The sequence below is a fragment of the Podarcis liolepis genome (assembly GCF_965112155.1).
Source record: "Podarcis liolepis genome assembly, chromosome: 17".
Lineage (NCBI taxonomy): Eukaryota > Metazoa > Chordata > Lepidosauria > Squamata > Lacertidae > Podarcis > Podarcis liolepis.
In genome coordinates, this window is record NC_139571.1 from 33,340,294 (window position 1) to 33,354,103 (window position 13,810).

The 13,810-nt window shown below is 44.9% G+C and overlaps 1 protein-coding gene across 1 annotated transcript in view; it reads left to right on the forward strand.

The window, feature by feature from the left end:
* The first annotated feature begins 8,847 nt into the window (after positions 1-8,847).
* LOC310696222 (neuronal acetylcholine receptor subunit alpha-7-like) overlaps positions 8,848-13,810 on the forward strand; it is a 110,523-nt gene continuing 105,560 nt past the window's right edge. The window contains exon 1 of the mRNA XM_083481508.1: positions 8,848-9,351. Coding sequence (XP_083337634.1) covers positions 9,273-9,351 — 79 coding nt within the window. The 5' untranslated portion in view covers positions 8,848-9,272. The remainder of the gene's footprint in view (positions 9,352-13,810) is intronic.

Sequence of the window (13,810 nt, forward strand, 5' to 3'; positions counted from 1 at the left end):
ACCTTTCTTTCCAGGGGTTGGCTCTGAATCCAATGCATTTAAAACAAAAAAACTACAGCATGTAGAAGTCCCCTGCTAGGATTGCATAAATGTAAATGTAAAGGACCCACGAACAACTCTGGGGTTGTGGCGCTCATCTCTTTTTACTGGCCAAGGGAGCCAGTGTTTGTCCGCAGACAGTTTTTCCGGGTCATGTGGCCAAGAATGACTAAGCCGCTTTTGGGGAAACCAGAACAGTGAATGGAAACGCTGTTCACCTTCCCACTGGAGTGGTACCTTATTTATCTACTTGCACTTTGACGTGCTTTCGAACTGCTAGGTTGGCAGGAGCTGGGACCGAGCAACGGGAGCTCACCCCGTCACAGGGATTCGAACCACCAACCTTCGGAATTGGGCATGGCAGAACATGAGGGGTTGAATGCACCTAATGTTTTTATGGCCTGAAAAAGGCTGTAAATATGGAGGACAGAAAGGGCAGCCAAAGGCAGCATGGAGTATGATAAGCCATTGAGGATCTGCATTGGCCAACTGGGTCACATAAGCTGGGGCAGGATTGCTTTAGTTTTTGTCTTTGAGCTTGGGACCTGCTGCTCCCACCTGCTCTTTGTTCCCACATTCCGATGGGAAGACCCTAACTCAGTGGTAGATAGGGAAGGTAAAATATGTCCATTTCAGTTTCTCACTGTTTCACATTTCCCGCCTGACCTTAAATTCAGTTCTCCACATGGGTTCATGTACCGTTTCTGTATTATCTTCAGCATTGTTTCCTTGATGCTGGCTGAGGTGGTTATATCGGGAAACTTGCCCCACAGGTTACTCCAAGATTCACACTCCATTTCCATGTCCAAGTCCATGTCTACAACACCTGTCAACACCTGGACGGGGGGACAGAGACAAGAACTTGTGGTGGGAATGCCCAGAGATGGCAAACTTTTGGAGAACAAGTGTTTTAATGTGATGAGTAAAATGACACATCAGCATATCACAAAGTCTCCAGAGCTTGCCTTACTGAATTTTGTATTGAAATGAATAATTGGATTTCTGTTCGTGGCAGCACATATGGTTATACAGTGGTACCTCGGGTTAAGAACTTAATTCGTTCTGGAGGTCCGTTCTTAACCTGAAACTGTTCTTAACCTGAGGTACCATTTAGCTAATGTGGCCTCCTGCTGCCGCGCGATTTCTGTTCTCATCCTGAGGTACTATTTCTGGGTTAGCGGAGCCTGTAACCTGAAGTGTATGTAACCTGAAGCGTATGTAACCCGAAGTATCACTGTAGCCACTTTCATGATCGCTATACTCCCTCTTCCTTGTGGGAGGCAGCAAGCCTCTGAGTCCCATTTGCTGGAAATGACAGGTGGAGAGATTGCTTTTGTGCTCAGACTCTGTTTGGGGGCTTCCTGTGGCCACTTGGCTGGCCACTGTGAAAACAGGATGCTGGACTAGACAGGCTTTTAGCCTGATTCTGCCACTCTTATGCTCTTAAATAAGAGGTCCTAAGATCAGACTTCTGTGTTAGGCAGGTTCCTATTATTAGTGTACTTAGCTACAAAAAACGAAATCCTCAAGTACTGCCCACCTCTTCGGCGCCCTTTCCTGCAATAGAATTTATTCCTCTTTTGATCTATTCACCGGCTTAACTTTGCCTGTTGTAAACAATCTCTGCGAGGGGTCCTTGTCCCTTTGCTGTTGCTGCCACTGCTGGCTGTGCCGCTCCAGGGACACTTCACTTTGCTCCTGGTTGCTCCATCTGCCTTAGAGTCTTACACGACTGTTGCAGATACTTTGCCTGGGCAAAGGCAACCCTCTTTCCCTTTTCAAGGAACAATTGCTTATGACACATCCCATTCTTTTCTCGCAAAGTGCAGTTACGTGGCATTGACATTTGTGTTTTCTCTTTCCCAGCAGGCTTTTCACATCATGTCCTGTCAGCTCTTACAGAAATGGCACTCGGTGCATTACCAGGCTGACACTTCACGCAACATGTTTCATAACAGACACTTTTGAACTCAAAACCACTTTTTCAGTAATGGAAGTCTAGGTTTGTGTGGATCTAGATGTCAGTTCACTCCCTGGGAGCTGATGCATCTACTCGCCCCTTACATCTCTGTCGTTGTGTACAAGTCCGGCCTTGTCTCTTTCCAATCAGCCTCGGCTGAGAGCCGGCAATCCTGCTGCGTCTCTGTGTCGTGTCTGATTGGCTCATTCAGTCACTTCATTGTGGAGACATTGTGTCTCTGTATGAATCAATGTCTTGGCCTTCCTTCCAATAACTCTAGCTTAGTGGTATATGGGGTGTTAGAGGAGGAGGAGTACATCTGGTGGGGACACAATGTGAGAGCCAGTGTGGTGTAGTGGTTAGGAGCGGTGGACTTGTAATCTGATGAACCGGGTTCGATTCCCCGCTCCTCCACATGCAGCTGCTGGGTGACCTTGGGCCAGTCACACTTCTCTGAAGTCTCTCAGCCCCACTCACCTCACAGAATGTTTGTTGTGGGGGAGGAAGGGAAAGGAGAATGTTAGCCGCTTTGAGACTCCTTAGGGTTGTGATAAAGTGGGATATCAAATCTAAACTCTCCTCTTCCTCCTCCTCCTCCTGGGGTAGCTAGCTGCTCCGGCACCTGGAGCAGCACACATACTGTGCACCCGGGGGCGGGGCCTTGTGGGTGGAGCGAGTGTCCCAGGGAGAGAGACGCCCATGGAGGGTAGCGTGAGCCACCCATAGTAGGCTGCTTCCTGGGCGGGGGGGGGGGGGAGGAGGAAGCCACACCACTTTGTCAGCAGCCTTCCTCCCTTCCCTCTTCCTTTTGGCAGCTTGGAAGAGGCTCCCCCCCGGAAGCAGCCCAGGAGCAGCGTGCAATGGCATGCCGCCTGCCTGTGACTCCCAAGCCTCTCCCACGCTGTCAAAACGAAGGGGGAAGGCCGCCAGCAAGGCAGCACAGCTCTGCTCCTTCCCCAGACGACTCGGGGTAGGCTTGGGAGTTGCGGGCAGGCAGCATGCCAAATGTCACCCCCTTCAGTGATGACACCCAGGGCGAACCGCCCCCCACTGCCTCCTTCCTCTGCCCCTGCTTTGGTCCCCACCCTGAACTCAGCTCTCACCTGTGGCTCCTAGAAGCTGTCAGCATGTGGCAGTGGCCACAACCCAGGAATGGCTTCTGCTGGCTGGCTAAACCAGGTGAAGGTTGCAGATGGGTCTCAAACCCTGGATGAGTTAGGGACTTCCCCTGCATGTGAAGACAGTCTCTGGCAGACTGAGTGGACAAAACCAGTAGTGGGTCCAACAGCCAAGAAGGTGGTTTCTGCACGTGCTGTAGAGGGAAGTGAGGGGCAGATGGGGCTCTGTAACCTGGGACAGTAGCCCATCTAGGAGAAGGGAATCTCTGACCCTAAACTTCCGCTGCCTTGTGGCATATCTTCAGGAGAAGCAAAGGCTAGAGTAAACTCTACACAAATCTGGAGTGGCGTCCCTAAGACAGTTGGATGGTGTCTTGTATGCCTCCTTCTGGCAACTCCTATAGCCAGGCTGATGCCAAACGTATTGCTCTGCTTTCCTGTGGACCACATCAGCAAGGCCGAGAGAGGGGTCTTGTTGTTTGGGCAGCCCAGGACCCTCCATGCCCAGCCTTGCGCCCTGGGGAAGTCAATTCAGTGCTGCTAATGCAGTGGTTTGACTTCACCTTTGGAGGCACACTCCATTGTCTCTTTATACATACGGATGGCAATAAAGTGGAAGATCACATGCATTGCATGCAGAAGGTCTCAGGTTCAATCCCTGCCATTTCCAGGAAGGGCTGTGGGGGGAAAATGCCTGTCTTTGGAAGCCTCTGCAGACCACCATATATAATTTGTTGTTGTTGTTTAGTCGTTTAGTCGTGTCCGACTCTTCGTGACCCCCTGGACCAGAGCACGCCAGGCACTCCTGTCTTCCACTGCCTCCCGCAGTTTGGTCAAATTCATGCTGATAGCTTCGAGAACATTGTCCAACCATCTCGTCCTCTGTCGTCCCCTTCTCCTTGTGCCCTCCATCTTTCCCAACATCAGGGTCTTTTCCAGGGAGTCTTCTCTTCTCATGAGGTGGCCAAAGTCTTGGAGCCTCAGCTTCACGATCTGTCCTTCCAGTGAGCACTCAGGGCTAATGTCTTTAAGAATGGAGAGGTTTGATCTTCTTGCAGTCCATGGGACTCTCAAGAGTCTCCTCCAGCACCATAATCCAAAAGCATCAATTCTTTGGCGATCAGCCTTCTTTATGGTCCAGCTCTCACTTCCATACATCACTACTGGGAAAACCATAGCTTTAACTATACGGAGCTTTGTTGGTAAGGTGATGTCTCTACTTTTTAAGATGTTGTCTAGGTTTGTCATTGCTTTTCTCCCAAGAAGCAGGTGTCTTTTAATTTTGTGACTGCTGTCACCATCTGCAGTGATCAGGAGCCCAAGAATGTAAAATCTCTCACTGCCTCTATTTCTTCCCCTTCTATTTGCCAGGAGGTGATGGGACCAGTGGCCATGATCTTAGTTTTTTTGATGTTGAGCTTCAGATAATATTTTGCGCTCTCCTCTTTCACCCTCATTAAAACGTTCTTTAATTCCTCCTCACTTTCTGCCATCAAGGTTGTGTCATCTGCATCTCTGAGGTTGTTGATATTTCTTCTGGCAATCTTAATTCCAATTTGGATTCATCCAGCCCAGCCTTTCGCATGATGAATTCTGCATATGTTAAATAAACAGGGAGACAATATACAGCCTTGTCATACTCCTTTCCCAATTTTGAACCAATCAGTTGTTCCATATCCAGTTCTAACTGTAGCTTCTTGTCCCACACAGAGACTTCTCAGGAGACAGATGAGGTGATCAGGCACTCCCATTTCTTTAAGAACTTGCCATAGTTTGCTGTGGTCAACACAGTCAAAGGCTTTTGCATTGTCAATGAAGCAGAAGTAATGTTTTTCCTGGAGCTCTCTAGCTTTCTCCATAATCTAGCACATGTTTGCAATTTGGTCTCTGGTTCCTCTGCCCCTTCGAAATCTACCATATAGAATACTGAGCGAGGTGAATCTATGGTCTGAGTTGGACTAAGGCAGCTTCCCATGCAAATGGCCCGCCTCCTTTCAAAGGAGATCAATTTCACTTCTTATTGATATCTCATATTTGTACAGAAGTATCTAAAGTAGTTTATAAGTGAATAAAACAGAGCATAAAATAAAAACAGACGGAATGTAACAAACCTCTAAAGAACATTACTGGTCTAAAGTACTGACAATTATAATATATTAATTGCTAACTAAGAATGAAATTGTAATGTGTAATAGAATGTAATCTAAAAGAATAAAGTGTCATAATGTATATGTTTATATAAATATTAGATCACATGGCTGAGAAAGGACCGTGTGAACTGGCTGTGAAAGAAAACAATATTATCTACGATGATTTGAACATTGGCAAGGAACATGGATGGAAAAACAAGTATTTCTTTTCATACCCCTGTTTTCACATTCTCTGCTTACACATTGTCAATGGTAAGCTTGATTAAAAGTGACAGATACATATTTCACTTAAGATCTTAACCTTCTTGGTGAATGGTACTGGTTAAAAAGTATAGCAAGGGATGAAATATATTTTTGCTGTTAGCCTACACACACACACACAGAGAGAGAGAGAGAGAGAAATCTTTTTATAAAAGAAGAAAAACAATTACTCCCTGAATAGATTTAATTGCCATGATGTCTCTACAGAAAATGAGAATTATAATCTTAATTATGATTACTGTCGGGTTAGACCGAAGTCCCAGCACAGCATCCATAGCAGAGGCTCATTTGCTAGTGCCGTTTTTTGTAATATATTATGATGACAAAAGCCGGCTATTAAAAATTAAATGGGAAAAGAGATGTCAGATCAGTTGGTTTTTGGAAGGTCATAGAGTTGAGTAACTCTATTAGTAATGTTCTACTGCAATAAACAATCAAATCTATTAACAAATGGGTGCTTACTGCAGAGATGGTCATGGTGTAGGTTGGTTTAATTTGGTGTCTTTCCCCTATAGGGTGTGATAAAAATTGAATTGCTGCCACACATGGACTTTCCATGGGTGACCTGTGAATGACTGGAACTGGAGTCACTGATATTTTTAGACCTGCGGGCACATTTTGGACTTTGAGAGACAGTTGGGGGCACCTGTCACAAAACAACTGCTACGTTGAGTATGTGGAATAACACAAAATGGCTGCCATGGTTAGTGTGGCATAACACAAATATAGAGAGGTGGGCAACCCTGACAAGTTTGCACTTACCATAAGAGTGCAGCTATGTCCCGCTGCTCCCGATTGTGGAAATCACACAATATTGATTTTACACCCACCCAGTGATGCTGCTTCTGTTTAATAGCAACAGAGAACATTCCTGAGCACCAGGGGAAATGTACAAAATGGCCGCCCAGCACTCACTGGAGGGATGACAAAGCTTATAGTAGCCATTGGACACCTGGCAAAAGCCATTCCATCCAGCTGCAGCAGAGGGAGGGATGGACCTGCCTCAACTCACCTGAGAGAACAGCAACTCTGAACTCCTCCTCACCTTGACCTGTTTCCATTCCAGATGGTCTTTATAAGAACTCTGTAAGTAAAAACCAGGGCCAGAGTGTGGGTTTTTTTCCTCCTCCCTCGCAATCCCTCTCCCTTTTGTGCTGTGTATTTTTTAGATTGAGAGTGGGCACTGAGTCAGAGAAGCTTTATTTTATGGAAGGTTGTCTATTGTTACCAATTCATGTTTCATAGAGAGCTCCCTAAGAAACTTCTCTAGAACACAGTTTGAAAACTAATATGAGGGAGAAAGAAGTAGGAAATCACATTGGGGGAAATGGTGCGTGGACCCACAAAAAGAATGGCAGGGAAGGGCCATTTCATGATCAAGTAAAGTTAATTTTTAAAATTTAGACTTCCCTTTTTCTATGTAAAAATGCATTCAAGGCAGCTTGGGGTATCAGAGAGAAATTGTAAGTGCCCAGGAAGAATGAGGTGATGAATACATGCCCCCCAACATTTCTCTGATGGAAATAGGGGTGTCCTATTTAATAATGATGATGATGATTGATGATGATTTTACTTATATCCCACCCATCTGGCTGGGTTGCTCGAGCCACTCTGGGTGGCTTTCAACAGATATCAAAACATAATAAAACATTAAACATTTTTAAAAAACCTCCTTCCCCTTCAAATGTCTCCTAAAGCTTGTATAGTTACTTATCTCCTTTGCTCGGGGGTTGCATAATACTGCCACCCTCTAACTCCTGTTGTCTCACAGGCTTGTTGGCCATGGTGGGAGTAGGCAGAAAGTGGTTCTATCTTCCATTTTACTAGGCCAGCTCCAGGCTGGCATGAAGGGCCTGAGGACTGGGCTCTAAAGGAACTGAGGGCTTTCAATTAAGCAGAACCAAAGCTGTTGGCACAGTACCCCTAAAACGCCCCATTTGGGGCCTTTTCACTTGCTACCACCTGTAGCTTTTCATCCACTTGGGCATAGCGGGGGCCTCTCAGTGGAACAGCACCAGGACACCACTCTAACCACCACCACCACCCATCATCATCATCATCATCATCATCATCAGGGATTAGAATTGTACTCCACATGGGTGGTTGTTGTGGATTAGGGTGCTCCACAGACATGCAATTTTACAGTGTCCACATGGCATTGTTTCTGGGGCAAATCTGGTGCATTAAAAAAAACACCACCACACAACCCAGTCCTGTTGCCAACGTCCCGTTTGTGATACCTGTATGGTCCATTTTCAGTTCAGTGGTACCTCTGGTTATGAACTTAATTCATTCCGGAGGTCCATTCTTAAGCCGAAACTGTTCTTAACCTGAGGCGCACTTTCGCTAATGGGGCTTCCTGCTGCTGCCGCGCCACTGCCGGTGCGAGACTTCCACTCGCATCCGGGGGCAAAGTTCGCTACCAGGAGACCTACTTTCGGGTTAGCGGAGCTCGTTACCCAAAGCGTTCATAAGGAGGATGGTACATAACCCGAGGTTCCACTGTATTAATCCCCTGTATGAAACTGCCCGAGAATTCGCTGCAAAAATGGTGTGCCCTGAGAATGACCATGTGCAAGGGGATGTTCCAGTGAGATTCCTGGCATGCGTAAAAGTCATAACATGAAGTTATGACATAGCATGACATGAAGGACCATAGCTGAGCAGGTTCTTTCCATGCGAAAGGTTCCAGGCTCAATTCCCATTATCTCCTGATGAGGACCGGGAGAGTCCCCTACTTGAAAGCCTGGGAAATTGTTACTAGTCAATTATACTGTTCTAGCTGAACCAGTGGTATGTCTCAGCATAATACACCTTCCTATGTCCCTAATTTGGTGATCTGGAGAAAAATATATATCTAAATGTAATGGGTAAAGAAAGTCTTCAGGGATATACATTTTCATGTTCTCTTGTTTATTGGAATGCTAAGACGAATTTTGCAGCGAAATCTTGTGACCATAAAAAAGGACCGGAACAGGGGATGAAAGGAAGCAATCTCTGGAAAAGGCAGGACGGTTGAAAAAGACGGTTTATTTTTCTCTTTGGGGAGCCTCTAAAAAGAAAGTCTGTGTTTTGGGGCGCAACAGATTCCTCCTAAGGCTCCGAACCCTACAGCTGTTAACAGGCAACAACTTCCTCCCTAGACTTCTCTTCTTCCAACATTAGGTCACAAACAATGTCATGCTGTAATTCTCTGACTGAAAATTGCTCCATCAGCGACCGTGAAAAGGAAAAAGAGCGGCGCTCTCGTCTCGCACTGCCTGGCATGTAGCTCTAGAGGCACTCTCGTACTAGCGTAGAAAACACTGCTGACGTGTTGGCCCAGAGTTACTGTTGGAGAGAGAGAGAGAGGGAATGTGGAAAATCTCTCAGAGGCAGCAATGTCCCTTTCTTTCTCCTTCTCCTCCCCCTTCCCCGCACACATTAGCTTCCGTGCTCCTGCTTCTTCCCTCTGTCTGTCACTAGCAAAGGTGCAGAGCGCTTGTAAGGGAAAGAAGAGACGCGCAGAGAAAAAGCCCTTCTTCCAATCTTAATTAAGTCACTGGCACTTAGATGTAGTTATTACCAGCAATAAACAGTGATGTGCGACTTGGACCAATATCCTTTTCTTTTGCGGTAGCAAAACTGGCTGGCTGGATATTGCAATCCCTCTTAGCCAGAGACTCTCTCCATCACTCAGAGCTGACAGGAAGACTTCCTTCACGGTGTCTGGTGTCTGCCTAGACTCCTAATTGTGGCTTGACAATGCTCACAGAGCGGTGTCTGGGCTTCGTCTATTCCGGCTTGTACCTCTGGGCATCCTTGTTCCTGTCTTTTTTTAAAGGTAAGTTCTGGATTTTCCTGATTATACGGTGGCGATGATGATGATTTGTCCTTTGCTGAACACGAGCTGTTCTGATTTCCCTGGAGATGTGCATTGGGAAACTTTTTCAGGGGCTATTTGTCCCCATCAAAGTCAATGGGATGCGTACAATGAGTACAAACAGGAATAGAACAAAGCAGAGGATTTTTAATATATATACTAAAAAAACAAACACCTGTGAACTGATGTTGTACTTCTGATATTTTTGACCCCCCCCCCAGGGGGGGATGTGCGAGAGCTCTTTGCTCTGACAACTTTCTCTGTGAATATAAATGTCATTAATAGAAATAAAAGACTGTGACGGCTTCAGTGTTGGATTTTGAACATAAAATGTCATAAATTTCTCAGATAGGGCAGACTAGGATAGGAACGCTTTAAAGAGGACTTGTGGATCATTTTATTGGGCTTGAGATGTACGGATGAGGGAGATGAACTATTTCTGTTTCAATCTTTTCCGTGTTATATGTTCATTTCTATAATACAAGGTTCCTAAGTTGGGGATGGATAAAAGGAAAAGTAAAGAGTATTAGCTAGGGGAGTCTGGCTCACTGTGTAGTTGATACAATACCTGGATTTAATCTTCTGTATTAGTATCATGGCTACGGGTTTAAATAAATAGGTTTTGGCTTAACTCGAATTGTTGATGCATCAGCCTGAAGATGAATCTATTATATAAGGTACATAAAATGAATCTGTACGCGTAACCCAACAGCTAAATCAGTTATGAAATTGCATGGGAATGAAGCAATTCAGTAAAATAGACAGGGAATAGGAAAGCCAGACGAAGGGCTAAATTGGATACTATGAAAGATGATCATGAAAGTTACTTTGAAAGTTCTTATTTAAAGGTAAGAATCAAGGCAATATAGAGGGTAAACCCCTGTTGAGTAACTTGATCCGACTTGGACATGAGAAACCTGGTCTAGAGATAAGCCACCATCTTTGGCTGTGGTCCTAAATGCACTCACTAAGGGGTGCCAACAGGATTTCCTCAAGGCCCACTCTTCCCTTGTCTTCTGCAGCAATCTGTTGACAAGATCTGATGCTTATGTACATACAGTGGTACCTCGGGTTACATACACTTCAGGTTACATATGCTTCAGGTTACAGACCGAAGCTAACCCAGAAATATTACCCCGGGTTAACAACTTTGCTTCAGGATGAGAACAGAAGTTGTGCTCCGGCGGTGCAGCAGCAGCGGGAGGCTCCATTAGCTAAAGTGGTGCTTCAGGTTAAGAACAGTTTCAGGTTAAGAACAGACCTTCAGAATGAATTAAGTACTTAACCCGAGATGCCACTGTATATTAACGCATCCTAGTCTACCTCACATTGTTGTTACAAATATTTTTTAAAAAATAATTTTTATTAACAGGCCAATCATATCACATTATCACATTGATTCCAAATTATACAGCCAAATTTTAAATTTTGTTGGGCGTACCCATACATCAAGCTCAGCTCGAGTCCAAAACAGCATCACTTCTCTTACTGCATTAATTAGACAGTTCTCTCCAGTTTGATCTGGAAAGTCCTTTGTTACTTCTTTTCTCTTCTTGTTGTTATCATAAATTCCTTTCTTTGTGATCTCTGATGATTTTCACAAGCAGGTAGGGTTGTTACAAATATAAAAGGGGAGGAAGGGAGGAAAATGCACACAACCTTGAACTCCTGGACAGAAAAGCAATATACAAATGCATGCCAGGCCGCACACTATGGAGTACACTTCCACAGGAGGCAATAATGGCCACCAATGTGGATGGCTTCAGACCCTCCAAGTGCCACTGTTTTCCAGGAACAGTCCTGGATTTACAGAAACTATCCTGGTTTCTGATATTATCCTGGAATGTCCCACTTTCCCTAAGGATGGCCCTATTTTCATCGGAGAAATGTTGGAGGGCATGGAGTTATGAAACCTCTGAGCCAAGGAGATAAGTAACTATACAACCTTTAGAAGACACCTGAAGGCAGCCTTGTAGAGGGCAACTTTTTTTAAAAAAATATTACGTTTTTATATACAGTGGTACCTCGGGTTAAGTACTTAATTTGTTCCGGAGGTCCGTTCTTAACCTGAAACTGTTCTTAACCTGAGGGACCACTTTAGCTAATGGGGCCTCCTGCTGCCGTCATGCGATTTCTATTCTCATCCTGAGGTAAAGTTCTTAACTCGAGGTACTATTTCTGGGTTATCAGAGTCTGTAAACTGAAGCGTCTGTAACCTGAAGCGTCTGTAACCCAAGGTACCACTGTATGTTGGAAGCTGCCCAGAGTCGTTGGGGCAACCCAGTCAGATGGACAGGGTATAAATAATGTTGCTGTTGCTGTTATGGAATAGGACATCCCTATTTCCATCGGAGAAATGTTGGAGGACATGTGGCTTTAAAAGGATTAGACATATTAATGGAGGATAGGGCTACCAGAGGCTACCAGCCATGATGGCTGTGCTGCCTTCACAGTGGGAAACTGTATGTTTCTGAATACCAGTTGCCTGACACTGTAGGAAGGAAGAGTGCTATAGTGCTCAGGTCTTGCTTGTGGTCATCTCACAGGCATCTGCTTGGCCATTCTGAGAACTAGACGGGCTGTTGGTCAGATCCAGCAGTCTCTTCTTATGTTCTTATGTAATGTCATTCACAGATCATGCAACAAAGCTAGAAAAAACAGCCTCCTTGCTTTAACTGCAACGTTTCATTGTCTCGGTATTTACAGCAGAACGTCAAAACGGAACGGAACAAATCTTTGCCAAACCTGATAAATAGTAGCAAGCATGAAATACTCTTAAGGATGTGCAGTTTTGCGACTTTGGTGTCTGAACTACCAACTCACAGCTTAGTCTACCTCACAGGCTTCTTGTGCAGATAAAAGAGGGAAGGGGAAGGCAATCTACACAGCCTTAGACTGCCGGGAGGGAAATCAAGACACAAAATTACAACAGCAAGCAACAAAAATGTGCTGTTTCAAAACTCTCCAAATTTTGGAGGGCGGTTCTCTAGTCAAGCAATGTTTACAAAGATGCATATGCTAGGGGAAAGTGTGTGTGAAAATGCATACATTAGTCATGTGTTATATTCAGGGAAAATTGCTTTGCAAAAATATGCATCTTGGGCAGAATTGCCTAGAAAACTGTGTACCGTAGGAGAAATTTGCTGGTGAGTTTTCACGAGGACTTCTTTAAACACACACATACACACACACACACACACACACACTACCCCAAACTGATTTGGAAATGTGGAGGACTTGACTAAAGTTTGGAAAAATGAGAAACTGGGAGAAACCAAAATTGACAGATTTCCTCATCCCTAATTCAAAGTGGTAAAAACAGAGGTGGAGGCAGAAGAGTCCTTAAAGGTGTTCACCTCATGCCCCCCCGCCCCAACTATGGCTTAATACTTTATTTGTCAGACAAATCAGAGAGTGTTGAATCTGGAATGGCTTCTGTTTCAGAATATGTGTTCATATAACGATTCTGTAAGGTGCACAATATATGATCTATCTGCTGAAATGATATTCAAAGTCCTGATGGTGGTGATTGTGATTGTTGGAATTGGTTGCAGTATTTCTATTGTATCTGTAAGCTGCTTTGAGATCTCCACAGGTAAAGTGAGTAATTAACAATAACAGCGCTAACTACTTTTTATAATCCTTCCCTGCTCTGCTTAAAAAATTATTCTCTGGAGCTTTTCAGCACTCTGTAGGCAGTACCTGTTCCTTGCAAAGAGTAGAGCAGAGAAACAGAGATCTAGAAAACTATAGAGAGATTGTGCATGGGAATAGAGTAGAGAAAAGCAGAGTGATGGACATGAAGATTTGTGAGGGCCCTGATCTGACTTGGGAAACTTGGTTGACATTGCAGTTAGAAAGGAATAAAATCTCACCTCCAGTATAACACATTGAACTGAAAACGTAGCATTTGGAAGTGGGAAAGGCAGCAGAACCCTACTCCCTTCCCTCCATTGAATGTAACACTTGAAAGATACTCATGAAATGGACCATAGTGGAGGTGGAATGTCTTTGGATCCCAAGATGCTGTGCATTCAACACACAGAGAGGCAGACACAGTGCTGGGTTGGGACAAGTATGCAGCGTTGCAGAGACGGTTGTTTAGTATTGTCAGGTTTGACAACTAGCTCCAGGGTCTGTTGGGGGGGGGGTGAGATGGAGGTTGCCTACTTTCCCCTAATAGGATTCTCCAGCTGTATTTGGACTACAATTCCCATCCTCCCTGACCACTGGTCCTGCTAGCTAGGGATGATGGGAGTTGTAGTCCAAAAACAGCCGTAGGCTCAAGTTTGGGAAACCTTGCCTATCAGGCCATTACCATTGTCAACATTCACTACTTAAGTCACCTGTTTGCAGCTCTGCATGTGGAAAGTGCAAGTGGCTTGAGAGATCTGGGCAACCCTGTAAAAGCTGCAGAGAC